The 21237-nt window shown below is 40.9% G+C and overlaps 2 protein-coding genes and 1 non-coding gene across 5 annotated transcripts in view; 1 reads left to right on the top strand and 2 right to left on the bottom strand.

Moving 5' to 3' along the window:
* dynlt5 (dynein light chain Tctex-type family member 5) overlaps positions 1–3287 on the bottom strand; it is a 3610-nt gene extending 323 nt beyond the window's left edge. The window contains exons 1-5 of one of the 2 annotated variants that reach the window (XM_027153778.2): positions 2575–3287; positions 2029–2156; positions 1503–1594; positions 384–508; positions 1–257 (exon numbers count right to left, since the gene is read on the bottom strand). The exon at positions 1–257 is cut by the window's left edge and continues 323 nt beyond it. In XM_027153778.2, coding sequence (XP_027009579.2) covers positions 54–257; positions 384–508; positions 1503–1594; positions 2029–2147 — 540 coding nt within the window. In that variant the 5' untranslated portion in view covers positions 2148–2156; positions 2575–3287 and the 3' untranslated portion in view covers positions 1–53. Of the gene's footprint in view, positions 258–383; positions 509–1502; positions 1595–2028; positions 2162–2574 lie in introns of both variants that reach the window. The other variant, XM_027153777.2, reaches the window with a different exon arrangement.
* A 1632-nt stretch (positions 3288–4919) lies between these two features.
* Positions 4920–20796, bottom strand: sgip1b (SH3GL interacting endocytic adaptor 1b). 2 transcript variants are annotated; one of them, XM_027153771.2, is made up of 23 exons: positions 20372–20794; positions 19234–19297; positions 18766–18790; positions 18594–18650; positions 18273–18330; positions 17209–17381; positions 17085–17096; positions 16907–16918; positions 15704–15728; positions 15511–15586; positions 15292–15368; positions 13805–13885; positions 13654–13728; positions 11163–11822; positions 9645–9766; positions 9386–9539; positions 9009–9120; positions 8751–8906; positions 8357–8489; positions 8065–8267; positions 7879–7943; positions 7487–7651; positions 4921–7078 (listed from the first exon to the last, which is right to left on the bottom strand). In XM_027153771.2, the coding sequence occupies exons 1-23, from the start codon at positions 20379–20381 to the stop codon at positions 7056–7058; spliced, it is 2538 nt and encodes an 845-aa protein (XP_027009572.1). In that variant the 5' UTR covers positions 20382–20794; the 3' UTR covers positions 4921–7055. The 2 variants fall into 2 exon arrangements, with proteins under 2 accessions (XP_027009576.1, XP_027009572.1); XM_027153775.2 differs by lacking the exons at positions 16907–16918; positions 17085–17096 and having other exon boundaries at positions 4920–7078; positions 20372–20796.
* On the top strand, positions 13454–13526 carry trnat-ugu. Its single transcript has one exon. It is a non-coding gene; the product is annotated as a tRNA-Thr (tRNA).
* Positions 20797–21237: the final 441 nt, after the last annotated feature.

The following is a 21237-nucleotide window of genomic DNA, read 5'->3' as shown; positions in this document are numbered from 1 at the left end:
CAGTTCTGCCCTGACGTAGCTGTCCTACACTTAACTGTATCCCTCAACCAGCGTCACTCAAAGTACACGGCGTAGACATTGGCGACGGCGAAAAGTGAGCTGTTCTTGAAAGCGTAGGATGAAAACGTGTCGGTGGCGGCATCCCAGACGCAGCGGCTCGCCATGCGCACATTCTGCTCCGCCAGCTGGCCGATGCTGATCATCACGATGATCTTGTAGCGGGGGATCATCAGGTCTTTCACTCGTGCCTTCACCACCTGCAGAAACACAGAATTGAGGAAAACATCTGAATCTGAAGTGATCATCACTACACCAGTTCTGGTCCAGGAGAAGCAATCAAGGGTTTGGTGCTGGTCCTTCAGAAAGCCCCAGTGAACACTGACCTCTGATATGGTTTTGGTCATCTGTCTGCACAGCTCAGGTTCATACTTTTCCTCCTGCAGGTAGCTGCTCAGAACGTCCTTCAGGATCTCCCTCACATCGTGGTCTGGAAACCGCTTTGATGGACCTTAAGCAAAGGAGAACCTGGTAGACCTCAAAGATATGTCAAGCTGAGTGATTGCATTAACATTTACAGCATTTAGCAGATGCCCGTATTGAGACTGGGTTACGTTTATCTTTTTTATTGTACCACTGAACAGTTGAGGTTGAGGGGCCTTGATTAAGCATAATCGTTTAATTCACTGCCACCTTAATACCACAGCTTCATACCACACCCTTGGACCACACCCTTGTACCACAGCCTCATACCATACCCATACACAAAAGCCTTATACCACACCCTTATAACACACCCTAATACCACACCCGTATACCACACCCGTATACCACACACAAATACCACACCCGTATACCATACACTAATACCACACCCGTATACCACACCCTTATACCACACCCGTATACCATACACTAATACCACACCCGTATACCATACACTAATACCACACCCGTATACCACACCCGTATACGACACCCGTATACCACACCCTTATACCACACCCGTATACCATACACTAATACCACACCCGTATACCATACACTAATACCACACCCGTATACCACACCCGTATACGACACCCGTATACCACACCCTTATACCATACACTTATGCCATACACTTATGCCACATCCTTATACCACAACCTTATACCACACACTTATACCACACCCTTGTACCACACCCTTGTACCACAGCCTTATACCATACCCATACACTACACCATTATACCACTAGCCTTATACTACAGCCTCATACCATACCCATACACCACAGCCTTATACCAAACCGTTATACCACAGCCTCATTCTGATTGGTCAGAATGCACATTCATTTTTTTTTATTCCTTAAGAAAGAGATGCTGTATAAACATAAAGCAAAATCTAGTTCTAGATATGAAATTCCATGTTTATTAATAGTGTGTGGGAAATTTATGTCTGCAACCAGCGTCACTTTTCTTGGTAGTTCAGTGTTTTAAGAACAAAGAACATTCTGGACTTACCGAACTGGTACGTGTTCTCCATTTGCACTGCGTGACGAGGGTTTTCGTCATGGTGACCAGCCTCGTCCATATAGGACACGCTACTGATAGAGCTATAGAGAGAGAAGAGGATCATGGGAAATTGTGGGTTAATTCACACTCATCAAATGTAAGCAGTGGGCTATGTTTATATTATAATATAATATGTTTATAGAAAGGACACACTGGACACACTAGTACTACTAATAATGAACTAATGTATGCATCTGACTCAGGTATGGGCGTGGCCTAATTTTTGAAGGTGGAGCTTGTACATATCAGTGGATTTGAATGACAATTCTGTTGTTACTGAGCCTGAACATTTTTGTTGTGAGACTGTGATGATTTAGATGCTAAGCTGGTTGCTGTACACGTCCACTACTCGTAGCAGCCGTGCGAAACCTTTCAGCTAATCAATTACATTTGGTGTAAAGGTAATACGATGGACATCACACTTCTGACCAAAGCATGACTTTAATCCATATGAGACAGGAAGTCAACAACTCACCCCTTGGTCTTGAACGTGTACTCCTCCCTCCTGGCTCTCACGTCCTGACTGCCCATAGACGACATGCTCTCTCGCTTCTTCAGCAGCCGAATGGCCTTCTCCTTTGCCACGTCAGACATGATAACACGCTGGACTTCACACACATGTCAGGAATATTTAATAAACATTTGTAGACCTTTACGACAGTCTGACTTGCGAATGTTCTTGTATAATTGGAACAAAAATGTTGGTGAATTCCTGCTCTAACACTTAATCTGATTCTGAACATTCAGAAAATTGAGGTTTTTATTATATAATATATAATGTGTGTATATATAAAAAAAATGCTTCATGATATTTGCCTAATTAATGAATGAATCTAATTCCCATTATAATTTGATCATTAGCTGTTACGGTTTATTTATTTACTGCATGTGATCATCTGATTTTTACTCTGAAATTAACGCTTTGTTTTTATCCTCCAACACTTTAAACACAATTTACTTAACTTTTTTAAGTGTAAATAAGGAAACAGGGAGTGTATTAATAAAAATAATAAAACCTTACCGATTTGGCTCTGATAAGCAAGACAGGACCTGAATGAAGCAGGAACAGTGCTCGTGTTGTAGCGCCGTGTTGTCATGGAAACGCCGATGCAGCTTTTTCATTAGGTGAAACTTGAGATGTGGGCGGGGTTTCCTATCACTGCCACGCCTCCTTTGTGTTAACTAGCATCGGATAATTATTTAAATGACTTAAATATTTACTCTGATTGTAACAAAGCTTATATAGTTTTGAGACTTGTTTATTCCTTCATTATAACGGAGAAAAAAACGGAGTATTGTTAGTCATGACCATACCATACCAACCATAGCTACAGGAGTAAATGTTAGCATGCTAGCAGCTAAAGCAGCTAACTAGCTAGCGTAGTGACGAGCATGTAGATCTCTCAGTGGTGATTTTCATTCGTTTATTTTTTTTTTATCTTAATACTTTATATTACACCTTTAATATAACTATCGCTCCCAGGCTTTATATAATGGTGTGAAGGCCGTTTCCTAAACATTACACGCTTGCATATTCTGTTTAATCTGTGAAGAGAACAAGATGCAACTGATAAATACAGATATTCACTTCACACATGGATTTTGTATATGGGATGAAATTGTAACCAGCGAGACACACACTCACACACACACACAGACAGAGGCACAGACACATACACACACACACACAGACACACACACACACACACACAGACTCACACACAGAGACACAGACACACACAGAGTCACAGACACACAAAGAGACACACACACACACAAAGAGACACAGACAGGCACACACTCACACAGAGATACACACACACAAACAGACATAGACACACACGGACATACAGACACACACACAGACATACACGGACACACTCTCTTTCTCTCTCTCTCTCTCTCTCACACACACACACACATCACAAGAAAAAGGTCATGTAAGATCCAAAAATGCAGGTCTTTGAAGGTCATGTAAGATCTAAAAATGATAATAATGCACAAAATAAAATAATCTGCTAAATTGATTCCGGTAAAATTCCAGATTCTTCCTGATCAAAACAATTAGCATTCATCATTACAGAGAATACTGGTATTAAACCCCCCTGAAAAACAACAACAACAAACAGGTTTCCTTAATCAATAATATCATCTAATTAACACTGCAATCCTGAAGCATGATCATCACAAACGTCTCATTTTCTTGTCCTCATTTTCTAATCAGGACAAAAAAGATCACGAGTATTTATCAAGAATCAAGAATTTTTAACTCCTTGACTAGCCACAATGCTAGGTATTAGTATGTTTTCTCACTACTACAAATTCTTACCAAAAAAAAAGGCCACGTCTCCATCAGGTTTTCTGTTTTTCAGAGGAGAATTCTTACATGATTTAACCTTATGAACACTTTAGATTAATTATGTTTCTGATATCACTTTGTGTTAGCTAGAAAGTGATTAGCAGCTAGCATCATTTTAATGATTAAAATACCTAAAATGTCAAATACATAAAAATGTAATTATCATTTTGATAAACAACTCGTTTTCTGATGGACGTCTGAAAATGTTCATTGTACATTACTCAGTGTTTAAGAATTCCCCTCAGAATGCACATAAAATAAAAGATTAAATTTAATACAAAATAAAAAACTTCAAGAAAGCTTTTACTAACCTAACAGAGTTATATTACTTTAGCAAGACACAAGCCACCAGATAACAGGCATAAATTTATCTAGTGAAATGTGCTTTTAATCAAGGAAAGTTACAAACACAAAATTTTATATTTAGCTTTCTGGAAAAATACTGTTGCTAGCATTGTGGCTAGATCTTAAACTGAGGAATATTAAAAGCCGTATCACAGCTAACCACAAGGGAGACCGATGTATGATCTGATGTCTAAGGGGGTTTTTACACCTGGTCACTTCATGCGTTTTCTGTGATCCGATAGCTACCCGATCGTAAAAAGACCAGGTCTAAATGCCCTCCCAAACGTTTTGGAGACGGATATAAATCCGATCGCTCAAACCCCTTCAGGAGGTGGTCTGGGACGTGTTTCAGGTGGACTGGACAGGTGTAAATGACTGTGGTTGTTTAAGCCACATACGTCAGCGCTATACTCCTCCCAAACTGAAGTACGCCACTCGCAGGTGACTCGCGAGTCGTGCATCGCGCCAGAAACAAACATGTTTTTTCACCAGTGCTGGCTCCGATCTTTCACCCAGGTGTCTCGTCGGGTCTTAAAATGCACTGCTGCCGCCAGCGAAAATGCAGCAAACAGTAAATGCTGTTTTTTTTGTAGCAACCGCATACACCAAAGGGTGTTCCATTTCAATTACCTGGAAATGAGGTAAAATATATTAGCATTTTGGGAGGGAGTAGAAAGATCGGATTGATATCCGATTCGCCGAGACGCATTAATGTGGCCTAATGTAAATGGAACAGTTTTAACAAATCAGTTAGATATCGGATCAGAGACAACACATGAAGTGACCGGGTGTAAAAAGGCCCTAAATTACAGCCATTATGCTTAATGATAAAGTGGGAATCTGTGAGTTTATCTGTCTGAATCTCATCGCCCCCTGGTGGCAGGGGGAATTGTAAAGACTTTTAGATAAATTAAACACATAGCTAGAATACGCCAAAGCATCGTACGATACATGCTGAAAAAGTTATTTTTTTTTTTACTTTTTTAGATAGCCGATCGGATACTAAATAAATAATTTGTGCGTTTAAAAAGAAATGAAGAAAACTAACGTCAAATGAAAGGAACGTTGAAATAAAGTGCTGTCATGAATTTTTTCAGCTACTGAACATTGGCTTGCGATAATACGTAGAAGCTGTATATCCATTTAGACATACATATAACAATTCTTATCTTACATTTATACACAATCATCAATATTGCTACAGGAAAAAAAACGTTAAAAAAGTCCACATTGTGGAAAATCAAAATGGTAAATAGTTCATACTACGGAATGCTGCATTAAATCCTGACACAGATTCTGTGCCACTTAATTATCAACATTATTAGTATTTTTGATTCAAGACACGTGATTACAAAATGTTTAGGCATCGCTATGTTGCATGTAAATTGAATTCCAGAGTTTATCGATATCTAATAATGGAACATCATATCTGCTTTTCAACCTCACGGACAATAACATCACCTCACAACCAACACGAATATCGAAATTCATATGAAACTAATCCGATTTGTACGACGTTTCCTCCTCTGGCGTGATTTACACATTTTGTTCCCCAAGTCCTGCTTGAATTCAACATTTGTTTAGAACATGTTAAAAAATTTGAGGTAAATATGAAGTCCAGGATTATTTATATAGTGTCTACTATAACCCATGTTATTAGCATTGTTTTTGGAAGGAAATAAACATTTAAAACATAACTGAACACCTCACCCTTACTGTAATTATTTTGGCTAATCAAACTCTGGGGTTAACGCCACACAATATTGCCAGGCATGTGCCGATTTCATGTTTTATGTATCATTAAATTCTATCCCTTTGTAGCTAGCTAGCTAGGTAACTAAATAATGCTAGTTACCCGAGGCTACCTAGTAGAAACATAAACTCCCAGTTAGGCCGTATTACACGTGTTAGCCCACAAGATGTAAGCATTTTATAGAATATCACGCTAACAGGTTTAACATGTTATGTTGTATTATATAAATTTTTGACATAGAGCAAATAGTGACCTAACATTTTATCCTGCATTGCATCTAATATTGTGCCAATATAAGGGGCTACATAAGAAATGCTAACTAGCTTACATAAGAATTAGACAAATTAAACCTCCCCAATGAGCAAGCTAATATAAAGTGATGGGGTTTAACTTGTAGAATTAGTTATTAAATGCTAGCTAGCCTGTCGGTAGGTAAAATATCTTGTCTCATAGGTAGCTACTTATACCGAGCAATCTAATGCTAGCTAGCAAATTATACAGTAAGTTTCAGATCCTTTTACTTTGTCAAACACCAAGCTAAATCTTGATGTTACATAACGATCTAATCTTTCAGTCATAGAGACAGTTCTGTTGATCTTATCTCAAATTTTCAGAAACTTACAGAACCTTTCTGAAGTAAGGCTAAAAATCTAAAGAATTGTTCATGTTGGAATATCATGTATATTGAAATATTTTAAACACTTGATTATCGGCACATGCCCAGGATATAAAGTCACACACAAACACACACATTATCAAGCTCTGAGAGGAAACTCTGCCTTCGTGCATAAACCCAGCAAAGAATGTAGCTGTATTGCATTTGTCCTGAAATTGCCTTAACACACACACACACACACACACACACACACACACACACACACACACACACACACACACACACACACAATTCTATGCCAGAAAGCCAACAGTTGTGAAATTCCAAGTTACGGAATTTCTTTCAATGTTAAAAACATAGTTAAGTCCGTTCAGTGTTGAACTTGAAGCCGCTGTCACTCTGTTCCGTGAGTCTTTGTCGTAGCTGATGTCAGTTATCTGCCAAATATTTACCTGCAAAACAGATCAAATAAGACGAAAAATATCAGTCAAAAATATATATCTAATAACAATGGATGTTGACGACACAGTGCTGGTCAGAAGGTATTGATTGATTCTGTATATCTGCAGCTCTAATAGTAATCAAGCTGCACATCATCTAATACAGTATGGTTTCTATAGTAACAGCTCATGGATAAAATAAAAAAACTTGTGTATTTACGGATATGGTGACGTTTGCTGTACGTTATTTAACAATTGTGAAAGGAGTCTGTAACTGTCTGTCTGTAACTCTTGTAACTGTAATCCCCATGACAGTGGAGTTTAGAGGAATAAAACACTCCTTTTGATTGTAAACTCCAGTGTATATTTTCCTACAATAGCATGTCCTGTCATGTTTTATTCTTGATTTATCAAACACACCTGTCGAGAAGCGTTTCTTAACCAGGGACAGTCTGTATCCGCTTCCCAGCAGCTGGAAGTCACAGCCAGACAGCGTGCTTCCCTCACTAGTAAATTGCACGGCAAGTTGTGACGGTTTACTTGGACCTTCGGCTAGCTGGAAGCGACACAACAGCGCCCCCACTCCTAAAATGAAAAACACACACACACATGACCGGTCTTATTGGCTAAATATGCAACTTATAGCATCCTCAGAACAGGAAGTGGTACAAATTTGTTAACAACGTTGGCTACAATTGTTCGTAAATAATATAATTTCATTATACAGAGTTATTTCGAATAAATCAAAGAGTCAATGAGTATGACACAAAATGTCTTTGTGTCAAAATTGACTTTCTTGAACTTCTTCGTACCTCCATTTTCTGATTTCTGGGAGAGTTCAGAAATTTTCCACAGTATTTTCTGTGTTTCTGGGTTCCTGAGAGAACCAAAAATAATGAATAACAGTTAAATAATCATTAGGTAACTAGCACAGACTGTTAACAGAAGCGCTAACATTCATAAATAAAGCTAAAGTTATTATTAACGCAGATCCTCACCATGTGGCTGGAGGCAGCATGGCCTGAAGCTTGCTAACACCACCATCCACTGGCACTATGAACTGGATGTTGGTGAGAGGTGTGGGGTAGGGCATGGCCTCTGCATTGTATTTATAGTCTATCCTGAGGTCAGTGCTGTTAACATCGCCACGCCAGCTTAGTGCCAGGTTCAATGGCGTTGACTGGATGCCCCGCGCCAACACCTGGGCAAAAAAACATTTACATTTTCGCCATTAGCAAAATGATATTGGTTGTTGGTAACTTATAAAATAGAAATGTGTTCTTGGAATACCTGGTACTTCAGCATGTCCACGTTGTAGTAGGTAGCCTGAGGCCTCTGATCTGCCACCTTCTTTAGATGGGTCATCAGGTTGGGCATGTTTACACGAAACTCTTTACAGTCGGAGATAGCAGGCATATGGTCACTGTGCATAAGTGATAGTATGGTTATCTGTGGAGGTCCAGGTTTCATAACCAAATATTTCTCAAAATATTCGTAAATCTTAGCAGTGTGAACAAAATGAAGCCTTTCACACTGCACAGTATAGTAAGCTTTGGCATAAACCCAAGGGGGAAACATTGCAACATCATTCACACACTCGGACCCCATCGTTGCCACCCTAAGTACAAAATTATATTCCAGAGTCAGTTTTTCCAAACTCTGACATTATACACATAGATTTTACCAACAGAGCAGCTGAGGGTTGGGGAGGACCTGCTCCAGACAGCTGTAATGGCTGACGGTGAAGGTCAGTACTGGAGGATTTGGTTGGCTCGAGAAATGTCTCGTGATGCCTGCTGGAAAGGACAGAACCATCTCTCCAGTTATCTTTACCACACACCTGCAGAGACACATAGTGAAGAAGAGTGTTTGGGATTAATGAGTTAACGAGCATGACCGAGACGAGTTCATGTCAGTTGAACTTGATCAGTGTCGTCCCTACTTGCTGGGGTCGGCTCCTTTGAAGTAGGCGCTGATGGTCTCTGTAAAGGCTGCTGCTACCGGTAGAGTGTCCTGGGGACCCATGGTAAGTGGACTTGGTCCTCGGGAACAGGCTAAAACAAAGATAGAACCACAGATGCACCCTTACTCTAATGGAAGAACGGACCTGAATGGAGACCTTATTAAGTGCTAGTTCCTATATAATCTAGCCTTGACCTTAAATTCTGCATGCACGTAATGGTATTGTAAGTAGTTATCCAAGTTATTTAAATGGCTAGTAGAAAGATCATGGTGTTTAGCTTGAAGAGCTTTTGCCATTCTGCTGACAAGCATCATGAAGGCAATGTATGCTAACCTGGGGTCCTCAAGCCTACTCACCTGAGACTGAGAGGTTAAACTCTCTGCCAAGCGTCGGTGTGGATGCAGCACTGAGGGAAGTGATGGAAGAAATGGAGGAGCTGCTCTCTGCTCTGGCCAGTGGAGCCAATGGTGGAGGACTCCATGAGTGGACAGGAGCACTAAAGGGCCAAGTCTGGAAGCCAATAGTACACATGATTGTCCCAATTAAAAAATCTATTTGAAATCCAAAGATTTTAAATGTAGAACATTGATGTGAGAAGTGAATAGAGTATTGTACCAAATCTGCCACGTTTGGTTTGCCAGGGGGAAGTTTTGGCCGCGAGGATGGGCGGGGTGGGAGTGGTGGTATAGGGCTACCTGCAGATAAAGGAGTGCCAGGACGTGCAGGTGATGAAGGCCCTGAAGAAAATGAAAAATGTGTAAGTCCTGAAAGCTGCACACAGTATTAAAAATAAACACTACCAGCTTGTCATTATAACTAAAGATGCAGGAAGATCTTGAACCAATGGTTACGTTTGCAGGTAATATATTCATACACCTTTCCCTTGACCGTCTAGGTCAGGGGTCGGCAACCTTAAACACTCAAAGAGCCATTTGGACCCGTTTCCCACAGAAAAAATACCACAGGGAGCCACAAAACCCTTTTGACATCTAAAATGAAGATAACACTGCATATATCGTTTTTTACCTTCATGGAAAGTATAGAAAAAACTGTAGTGTGTTGCATAAATGAAATCAATTAACTGCTACCGATTAAACGCAATTTTATTCCTGCAGGCAAACAAAAATATTTTGAACAGTTTGAACTAACCTTAAGTAACAAGACGCTGGGTTGAAGGTTACTTTCAAATAAAATGTTTAATATATAATTGAGTCCTTCGTATTCATGACCAGGGACCTCAAGTTTTGAAGACAGGCAAGCATGACATCTCCAACCCCTCGCTTTTTTCATTGGATGTTGCGTTAAATCTTTCCCCGAAAGTGCTATTTTCTGATTGGCTGATAAGTGTCAGGCTCGACTAAGAACTGAGACACGCTTGATTCCTTCCCGGTTCCACAGAGACAGCATTGCGGACAGATACAGTTTGGGCGCTGCGGCTTATTAAATATATGATAGTCAAAAAGTTTTTCTGCGTGAAAATATGATGTGCGGGGGGAGACCGAAATGCGTGACTGTCACTCTCAATGTGTGGCACTTGACAGCCCTGCATGACATAAAAAATTTAACTTGCCGGCTGCAGCAAACCAAAAATGCGCCTGCTTCTGTGTGTCGGATTTTGCAAGTCGGCAGTTATGACGCATATTTTGAACGACCAAAAAAAATAAAAAATTAAGCACGGTTTATTTTAATGTTACAAGAGCATCATGATCTTAGAATTTAGAATTACATTTTTTTGAAAACTAACTAACAAAAATATAAAATGTAAATTAAATATTTATTTTCCAAATCTACAGGAGCCGCAGCAGAGGGATGAAAGAGCCACTTGCGGCTCCGGAGCCGCGGGTTGCCGACCCCTGGTCTAGGTCCTGTTATCGTTCGGGATACCAAAGTCATAAATTAATTGGTGGTACCTAACATCTTCAGTGTCCATTGGCCAATGTTTGGTAAAAGAGAAAAACTTTATAACCTCAAACAAACATCTTATGTACCTTTATCTAGAAGAACATTATTGAATAAAGAAAAATGAATATATATATATAAATGTACTGATGTACCGTTTGAGGGTTACCACTCCCAGCATTCCCATATGAAAATAGTTATAAAACAGATACTGTAAGAATGCAGAAAACTCACTGCTACCAGGCCCTGGTGAGACAACTGCACTTCTGTAGGTGAGTGGGGGCAGTGGAGGTGGTGTGCCACGCAAACTCCCCATCCCGACGTCCTTGGGTGAGGTGGAAAGTGAGAGGATTTCCTCTCTTAGCCCAAAAGAATCTGGTGTTCTTCTGGCTTCATCTCGTGGCCCCAGTGGAGGTGCCACTGTGGGCAGAGGGGGCATGGCGGGGAAAGATATAGTGGGAAGTGTAGCTATAGAAAAGCCAGACTCTTGAAGGTGGAATGTGGAATATTTTGGTTGGGCCAGATTATCAGGAGATAGAGAGTCTGGGGAGGAATCTGGAGGTGGTGGAGGAGGAGATTCAGGTGGAGGGATAGGGTGCAAAGGAGGAAGGGAGGAGGCAGGAGGTGAAGTAGGTGGTGTGTCCTCAGAAGAAGATGAGAGAGGTGGAGAAGGGGCAGGCTCATCTGGTGGTGGAGGCCTGGCAGTTGTCCCATCTGTAAAACTGACCCAGTTGGACTGCAACATCTCTGATTCTGATTTGGGGGTATCCGATGGGGCAAACACATTGTCCATGTCAGGAAGAACGGATCCCCCTGGAAGGTCTGATAGTAGAGTGTCCTGATATATAGAAGATGATCTTTCTCCGCTGACACTCGGAACAACACTGTAATAACCTGCCCAAAGAACATAGCTTTTAGTTAACTAGAAATGACCCATTTAGGAGAATTGGGGAAGTGAAATTGTACAAAATGAAGCACTTTGGCATCACCATAGCAGATGTAGACTTATATGTGATCAACACTGAGATCTGCCATGACTGGTGATATGATATATCTCCAACAGTTATAACAGATTGTTACAGAAAAGTGAAAAAAAAATCTAGGATACTGACTAGAAATGGTGGTATATCTTCTAACGTCAAGCAAAAGACCATGAAAAGACGCATTGACCTACATGAAAAAATCTGATTTAATCTGTCCCCGGGGCTTCCACATCGGAATGATCAATCCCATGATAGGTGGTTTGAGAAATTACAGTGTCTGCCTGAAAATGGGTTGTAATCTGGTGTAACTGAGAGGTTTAGTCTTCACACAGAACGGTCTATATTTCTTGCTCCTACCTGCAGTCTGAGCAAGTAGCGGTTAAAACAATGACAACTGAAACCTGTAGTAGCTTTAAGATAATTATAATAAATAAAGTAGGTCGTTTATAATGTAAGGTATTAAACACCCTGTGTGACTAAAAATAAAAGCCTTTTTTCAGTCACATCCACAGTTCATAATGATGTACAGTACATGTAATTTCCAGATTAAACATATATAGGATTTCATAGTTCAGTCTTTAAAGCATTGGTCTTGGGTTCAGCTCTTGCTGGGGTCTTCCTGAAATATTGTAAAGCTCCACACCATAATAGCCTTGTCTAAAGTTAACAATCTCATGCTATAACCTGGGTTCCATGGATTCTGATCTACAGCATGAGAAACCGAAACCACTGGACGGAAGTTGACTAACTGCAGCTCATGAGTTCAATACTTCTGAACTCTCTCAAATGTCCATGTGAACCAATAATCTAGAAAATGTAGATGTTCTATCAAATGTACACTTTGAAAAGCAGGAGATTTCACTGCAGAAGCAACACCAGTCAGGGCACCATGCATACACATTCACACCTTGGAACAATGGGTAATGGGAACAAACTGTATTCATTCATTCATCTTCTACCGCTTATCCGAACTTCTCGGGTCACGGGGAGCCTCAGGCATCATCAGGCATCAAGGCAGGATACACCCTGGACGGAGTGCCAACCCATTGCAGGGCACACACACACTCTCATTCACTCACAGACAATTTTCCAGAGATGCCAATCAACCTACCATGCATGTCTTTGGACCAGGAGAGGAAACCGGATTACCCGGAGGAAACCCCCGAGGGGCAGGGAGAACATGCAAACTCCACACACAAGGTGGAGGCGGGAATCGAACCCCCAACCCTGGAGGTGTGATGCAAACGTGCCAACCACTAAGACACTGTGCCCACTAAGCCACCATGCCCTCCCTGGAGCAAACTGTAGAACTTGTTAAAATCCTCACTAACCTGAGCTCAGGCTGGATCCCCAAACCTTCAGGTGTTGTCTATGCTTCTATTGCAAAAATGTATTTGGAAGGCCCAAGTATGTAGTGAACTCTCAACCCCTGCTTTAAACACTGTTTTGGTTCCCTGCCTAAACAGCACAATGTGACACACCCTGGGTGTGAAAACTTTATTGACATAACAACTGCTCTAACAACTGGGTTCATCACAACAAGGCTTCATAGCTCAGTGGTTAGAGCACTGGTCTTGTAAACCAGGGGTCGCGAGTTCGAGTCTCGCTGAGGCCTTCAAGCAACCTTTTGAACTTTAAAACCCATGAAAGAGAAGCTCAGGATATAAACTGATTGTTCTGATCTAAACTGTCAGAGCAGAACATAAATCACAGGAAAACTAATCCCAAACAAACCTTCCTACCTGATGATTCCAGAGAGCTGGATCTATAGCTGGGTGGAGTGGGAGGAAAGTTTTTCGGAGGAAGAGGAGGTGGCACTGTAAGAACAGAGTTATGATGAAACAACATGGCCGTTTTCATAACCCCGAAAAATCTCTATAAGCACTCGATTACCTCCTGTTGGGAAACGTCTGTTCAGTGGGGAGCTGTTGCGTGTCGTCGACGGGCACCACAGCTCTGGCTCCACTATAAACACTGAACATGACGAAACAAGGCTTCTGTTTATATGTTCCGAATGTTAGTAATTAGCAATCAGAGCTGACATGCTAAAGGAAAAGCTAGCTAAAACACACATCTTTAATCTATGGATAATCATCATACATAATAAACAATTAGAGCTGACATGTCAATCGCTAAAGTTAACATAAATTTAAATAACATGAGCAAAATAGCAATTTTATAACCTGTGCATAATTCTGTAAATCAATAAGCAATCGGACCTGACATACGCTAAGCCCTAAATCTAACTGCATTATGTAGCACATTCCTAATCCTTGTATGGTTTAAGATTTTAATTGACATGATAATGGATAAAGCAGACAAAGAAACTTATTGCATTTATTAATGTATGTATACTTTAATAGAACATGATAAGGCTCAAACTAGCTAAATCACCTAGCATACTGTGTATCAAAGTTTTACAACTAAAAGCTGTATATACAGTACATACAGGACCAGAAATGGTTGGGTCTGTAGGAGATTAAAGGTGGGGTCTCCGATTTTTGAGAAATGCTTCAGAAAACTGAGTCGGGCCGAAAAATAAACAAAAAACAAAACTAACGTGTAGCCAATGAGCAGTAAGGGGCGTGTCTTGTCAATATGGAGAGTGTTCAGTGAGCGTGTGTGACATTAGCAGAAAGCGGTTTTAACATTGACATGGAGGATAAAAACAAAGAAAGAAAGAGAAGAAAGGCTTACGATAAGGCAAGAAGTAGGACGTGTTAATATAGGATCAGCTTTCCAGCGCTGGAGAGAACTGAAGGAGCAGGAAGTTGGCCACATATTCACAGGTTGGAGTTTCCCCGAGTCAATAACTCCTGAGCTAAACGCTGTTACTACACAAATAACACCTCTTTTCTATCGTAGTAATGTAGAGAGGCAGCTACAACCGCGTTTTGTGTAGTAACAGCGTTTAGCTCAGGAGTTATTGACTCGGGAATCTCCGACCTGTGAATATGTGGCCGACTTTACTTAAGACGCCGAGGCGCTTTTTTCCTTCTCGATAGGTGAGTAACGTTGGTTTTGCTTTGTTACACAGAACTAATATATGCCTTTGTCCTTTACAAGATTATGCTTGTGTGTCATTTTTGCTTGTTTGTTTATCTACAATCGTATTGTTTTTCCCTTCAGCTATGATAAAGACACGTTTCTTTCTGTTAGTTGCCTGGGTTACGTATGTATGTGTGGGCGGAGCTATAGATACAGGGGTGGGACTTAGGAGCGTGTTTGTTTTGGTGATTTTATATGTCAACATTGGCTTTCAAAAATCAGAGACCCCACCTTTAAGTATGTTTTCATGGCATGTTTTATTCATGTCAGGGTGCACATGAGCATTTTACATAAATTATGCAGCTTGGATAAGCTTAAGAGGTTTCGTTTACCTTCTGAGTTGTGTGCTTCGAGGTTCGCCTCAAAAGGAGAGCCGAAAAAAGCTGAAGCATTGTCTGATAACCTCTTACTATGGAACATATAGGACAACAAAAAAAGCAAATTAATGACTAACAAATGTGAACACAACCTATTTTACCATTTACATGTTTGACCAGTTTATAATGGCCAAATAAAAGCAATATGGGTCTACATGATAGCTAGCGGCTAACCTTGGTGTGTCAGGACAAGGCCCAGGAGTTAGAGTTGGTGTTGGAGTTGAACGTCTTGGTCTGGCAATCTCCTCACCTAGAGGAATAACCATGAATTTCGGCTTACGGTGAAATCCAAAAATCATGCTCTGTTTACGCTAGAAAATGATCAAATCAAAACTACAGGATATTAGTTTTCACACGTCTGACTTACTTGAGATTGTTCGTTTCAGTGGACACTGTGAGAAAGAAGTCAGCAAAGTTAAAAACATTATTGGTAATCATTTTTATTGGTGATTTACAAATTCCATTAAATCCCGCTCTTTAACCAACCCATTTTTACCCACAGCAACATAGACCCAATGATCATAAGATTCTGACATTAGAACCTCAGAAAACAGGACCCTGAGAACACAGGTTTCTATAAAAGGTGGAGCAAAGCAAAGTAGGCTTCTGGGAATACTGAGTCCTTGAAGTGCAGGTTATTATGATGAAAACAAGGCTTCAGGAAAATAGGAGTCTGGGAACATGGGGCAGTGGAAATATATGATCATGGGAACAGGGACCTAGGAAACATGGACCCTGGAATAATATGGTGCTTGTTATCAGACTTATGATTGGATCATTAAAAACAATGTAGATGGATATCCACCAAAGGAAATGAGTAAATATTGTCTCCAGCGCTCCAACGTTCCACAAATTTGCTATGAATAGGACATCCTAACTGACACCCTGCAGTCTGTCCAAGCTGTCAGGAGACACGTCCCCGCTGAATGTTTTGCAAGGTCCATTTTTGGGGAATTAATTAAGGTTATAACATTTTACAATGTCTGCTCACATCTGGTAAGGGGCATGGTGGCTTAGTGGTTAGCACGTTCACCTCACACCTCCAGGGTTGGGGGTTCGATTCCCACCTCCACCTTGTGTGTGTGGAGTTTGCATGTTCTCCCCGTGCCTCGGGGGTTTCCTCCGGGTACTCCGGTTTCCTCCCCCGGTCCAAAGACATGCATGGTAGGTTGATTGGCATCTCTGGAAAATTGTCCGTAGTGTGTGAGTGAATGAGAGAGTGTGTGTGTGTGCCCTGTGATGGGTTGGCACTCCATCCAGGGTGTATCCTGCCTCGATGCCCGATGACGCCTGAGATCCGTGACCCGAGAAGTTCGGATAAGCGTTAAGAAAATGAGAGTGAGTCCTAAAATCTTATTACTGGGTTAGCAACTTAGTCACCTAACGCAGGTCTGTAAGGACGTGTGTTTCCCAGACCTTCAGCCTAAAAAGCCACATTGTTGCTGTGGCCTGTCACTAGGAGCAGGTTTGTGACAGCCCCATTTGTGCTTGTACTGAATGGCATCTGAGACCTGACAGTCCAATCCCACTTTTTTCACAATGATTCAAAAATGGCAGATTGAACACTTACCGGGCTGCGCCTCTGTAAACGCAAGAAGGGAAGGAAATGATCACTTATACAATACATTGTAGTATTTAATTATTTAACAACACTTTATTTTAGACACAATTACATTTATTCTATTTAGCAGATTCTTAAAATTCTTAAATCAGCACCTTCCCTGTTCGTTTGATAAAACTGATCTTACCGGACTTTTCATCTGTTGCCAGACAAATAAAGAGAGATGACGCATTCAGATCCATCACTGGCATACAAAGCATGTTTCAAAATTATGTGATAACACATGACAGGATTTAAAACCTGGAACTTACCAAAGGCGAGGTCGAGATGGCGAGCGTGCCTACGGAGGCCTTCAGCTCGTCCACTGTGGAAACGGTGCCATTATTTGATGCCAGGGGCTTGATCTTGATCTTAAACTTCTTCCCTGGCTCATCCTCACCCTCGGACTCGCTGGATGAGACAAATGTTTTAGATTTGGCTGGCGGTAGAGCTCTGTTAAGGAATACTGGATTAGTGTGTTTCTGAAAGTCGCCTGCTTTAAAAAGGAATACGTAAATATTCACAGGGTCCCGTGTTACTCAGTTCAGTGGTCTACTTTGTACTAAACATTTAAATAACATAAGAAAGGGTCCTTAAGGCCAGGGTTGGGTCCTTGGAGTCCCCAAAGATCAAGGTCTCAGGTACACAGTCTCTTGTGTTCTAGGGCCTCTTGTTCCGAGGGTTCCATGTTCCCAGATTCCTATATTCTCAAGGACCTCTTTTTTTTCATAGGGTTCATTGGACCCTGCAGATAGGGACCATACGTACACAAGACCTTGGGAACAAGGAAACCTAGAATATGAGATCCTAGAAGTTGGGGACCTTGGGGAACGAAAAAAAAAACTCAGGATCATTCATCCATGGGAATATTGTGATGTTGAAAACAGGGACCCTGAGAAAGACTACGTTTACAATATGCGTGACAATGTAAGACCCTAGAAATCTATGAGCCAGCAAGTAGAAGTCTGAGGAAATATAAGCACCAGAATATAAAGACATTTAAAACACAAGACCATGGAAACATAAAACACTAGGAATATCCACTGGAACATCGAATTCTGGGAAGACAGGCTCACGGGGATGAGGAACACTGGGAACACTGGGAACACTGGGCATTGGGTACAAAGACATCTGGAAATATAAGACCCTGATAATATAAAACCATTTTATAGGATACAAGGAACATAGAACCCTAGGAACTCTAGAACCTGAAAATACAGGGCTCTGGAACATGAAACCTTAGGAATATACTGTAGGTAGTAGGTAGGCAGAACTAGACCAGAACCAGACAACACTGATCAGTTTAATGATATTGTTTTGACAAGTGAAAGGATATTTCCTCCTTGTTCTCCGGGTCTGATGCTGTAGCCCTCATCATCCAAATCAGGGGAATTCTGGGATAGAGAAGCAATGGGTTAGTGACGTGACATACATATAGTCAGGGTAATGTTATAACTGACAATAACAGTTCCCTCAAATGTTGTTGTCCGGTTTCCCTTCAAGAGCAATAAAATACGGGTCAAACGTATGCAGTGTACAGAGATAATATTCAGTAAAGAATCTATGGATATCACGTTTCCTTATCATGCTATACGATCGTACAGATCTGCTGTCACAGCCTGACGCACAGCAGAGTAAGACTCAGAGCATTGCTTACATATCGATCCCAGTCGATCTCGCCGTAGAACCCGTTCGGAGCACCGTTGGCTCTTTTCTGAGAAAGACACAAAGCAAAAACTGTGTTCTTGGTTTACTGTAGAACAGAATACATGAGTATGAACACGAAACGTTCGATCTCAAACAATCAAACTTTAAATGTTTGTACTCACCGATTTGTCTTTCTCGGGCGAGCCTCTGAAATACCACGAAACAGGATATTACATCATCACATATATATAAAGTACATATATCTAAATGCTGTTAGACTTTAATCCAGATGTAGTTTTCCACTAGACATAAGAGGCTGGTTAGTTAACTAGTTACCAAGTAATATTAGCGATTAGCCACCAGTTTAGCAATGTGCACAAAATCTGGAGGGAAATAAGAGGAAAGGATGCGGTGATTGTAGCTTTGTCCTTCTTCCTGCAGGTGATGCTGGTGTAGAGTTTGGTACAGGAAGAGGTGTGACCTAAAGTTTGGAGCATGTCCTGTTATTTTACGCAATGATGAACTGGTGGATATAAGTATCCATTATCTGTGTACGTTGACGCAGACGGCAGACATAAATCGGGAGGCGGAGCGTTTCAGTTGAAATCAAAAGCATAACAATACAAAAGATCCATTAAGGAGTTACTCACGTGGAGTCAGCGTCCTTTTCCTTCTTACGTAACCCTAATGCCTTTCGGGTTCGCTTCTTCAGTCCTGAGGAATAGTAAAGAGAGAGAGAGACAGAGAGAGAGAGAGAGAGAGAGAGAGAGAGAGAGAGAGAGAGAGAGAGAGAGAGAGAGAGAGAGAGAGAGAGAGAGAGAGAAATAACATAAACATGAAGTAGTAACATAGATAATAACATAGATCGAAGTAGAAAGTAGTACGTATCCCAGGACTGCCGGAGACTGCTGAGTGCAGAAGTTTGTAACCCCTGAAGTTTTTAGATGGGGAGAAATGTGAAACATAACGAGGTGGTGTGATAAAGCTGAGCTACTGATAACATGCTGAAGTATCTACAGAATATATTTCACCTTGTTGATCATCCTTCACACACTGATGTTATAGCAGCTATAAACACTCGTCCCCTCACTAGTCTCTCTTTATCCTCTCATGTGGTGTTAAAGAGAAACCATACAGATGTGTAAACGCCTCTGTCCTGAACATGTGGAGAACTTTAAGGTCCAGCTTTACTTCTGACTGGCACACAGTGCTCACTCTGTAGACACCTTCCATCCTTGTAAAATAAACATCCCCAAAAAGAATCAGTGATTCCACGGACGGTTTGCCACGTTTGACCCTCGGTATGAGCTGTTACTATAGAAACCATTAATATAAACCTGTGATTTCAGCTGTGTTACCGTCAGAGCTGCTGGTTTAGAAATTTAATCAACACCTTCTGAACAATCACAGTCCAGCTTCTTAACTCCACCAGGGCTCTAAGAATAATTCCACATTCTGGTCCTTCATCCTTGGTTTCCTAAAGATTTTGGTGTGTTTCCTGTCTTGAGACACCTGACCCGAGTCATCAGCTCATTCACACACCCTTGACGAGGTTGAAACGTGTGTGTGTGTGGTGTGTGTGTGTGCGTGTGTGCGTGTGTGTGTGTGTGTGTGTGTGTGTGTGTGTGTGTGTGTGTGTGTGTGTGTGTGTGTGTGTGTAAAAGAAATAAACGCCTAAATAACTGGAGCAGGACTTGGGAAAGGTTTGATGGAGAAATAGACCGAGGTTGTGTTAAAGATGATGGTTTTGTACAGAATGACATGAAGGTTAAAGCAGCATCGGTTCACCTTCCATCATGGTTGCAGCAGCTTCTCATTCCACCGGGATGCACGAGCGCGCATAAAACGACACCGACAGGATTTCCGTCTCGTCTTTCTTCTCTTCTCTCCTCCTGTCCTCTTGTCCAGTCGCTCAGGCAGCATCCACACACGCCATCACCATCCCTCTCACCGAGGAGCCGCTCAGCATCACCGTGATGATGATGATGATGATGATGATGATGATGACGAGGATGCTGAGGAAAGAGAAGCCAGGACAGGACGACACACACACACACACACACACGCATATTAAAACACGTCCCAAATCTATCCAGTTGACATACGAAGTGCACTAGAGAGGGGGGGAAAGCCATTATTTTCTACCCTATGTAGTGCGCATGTGCAGAAAGTCTCAAACCGGCTCATGTTTGCGTTGACGGATTAACAAACCCTACTGCCTCATTAGCGCCATCTAGTGGCTCATGATGATGATGATGATGATGATGATGATAATAATAATAATAATAATAATAATAATAATAATAATAATAATAATAATAATAATAATAATGATAATAATTGTAGTATTGTACCTCATAAAAGATTATGTATTTTTTTAGATTATTGTACAATACGGTTACAAACTCAAATCTATCAAATCTATCTAGCAATAAATTACCAATTTTTATTTATTTATTTATTTATTTATTTGATTGTATGTTTGTTTATTGCGCAAAGATTATTATGAAAAGAATTATTAGTATGTGTTCATCACTCAATATTTATGGCGAATAAAAATGACGTCAATAATGCAATATTTTTGTCGTTAAGTATTAAGTTATTATTTATATGTGTCTGATCTCTGTATGTAGGTCGACTGCAGTATGTCCTAC

The sequence above is a fragment of the Tachysurus fulvidraco genome, chromosome 1 (genome assembly GCF_022655615.1).
Source record: "Tachysurus fulvidraco isolate hzauxx_2018 chromosome 1, HZAU_PFXX_2.0, whole genome shotgun sequence".
NCBI classification, from domain to species: Eukaryota; Metazoa; Chordata; class Actinopteri; order Siluriformes; family Bagridae; genus Tachysurus; species Tachysurus fulvidraco.
The sequence above is the reverse complement of the archived record's forward strand: the minus strand, read 5'-3'. Positions and strand labels throughout refer to the sequence as shown.

Excerpts from the sequence above, each read along its gene's own strand:
- sgip1b (XM_027153771.2), bottom strand. Across the intron at positions 11,823-13,653 it reads CAGCTCTCTGGAATCATCAG|GTTATTACAGTGTTGTTCCG; the intron begins GTAGGAAGGTTT and ends TTCTTTGGGCAG. Across the intron at positions 8,907-9,008 it reads AAAGGAGCCGACCCCAGCAA|GTGTGTGGTAAAGATAACTG; the intron begins GTAGGGACGACA and ends GTGTCTCTGCAG.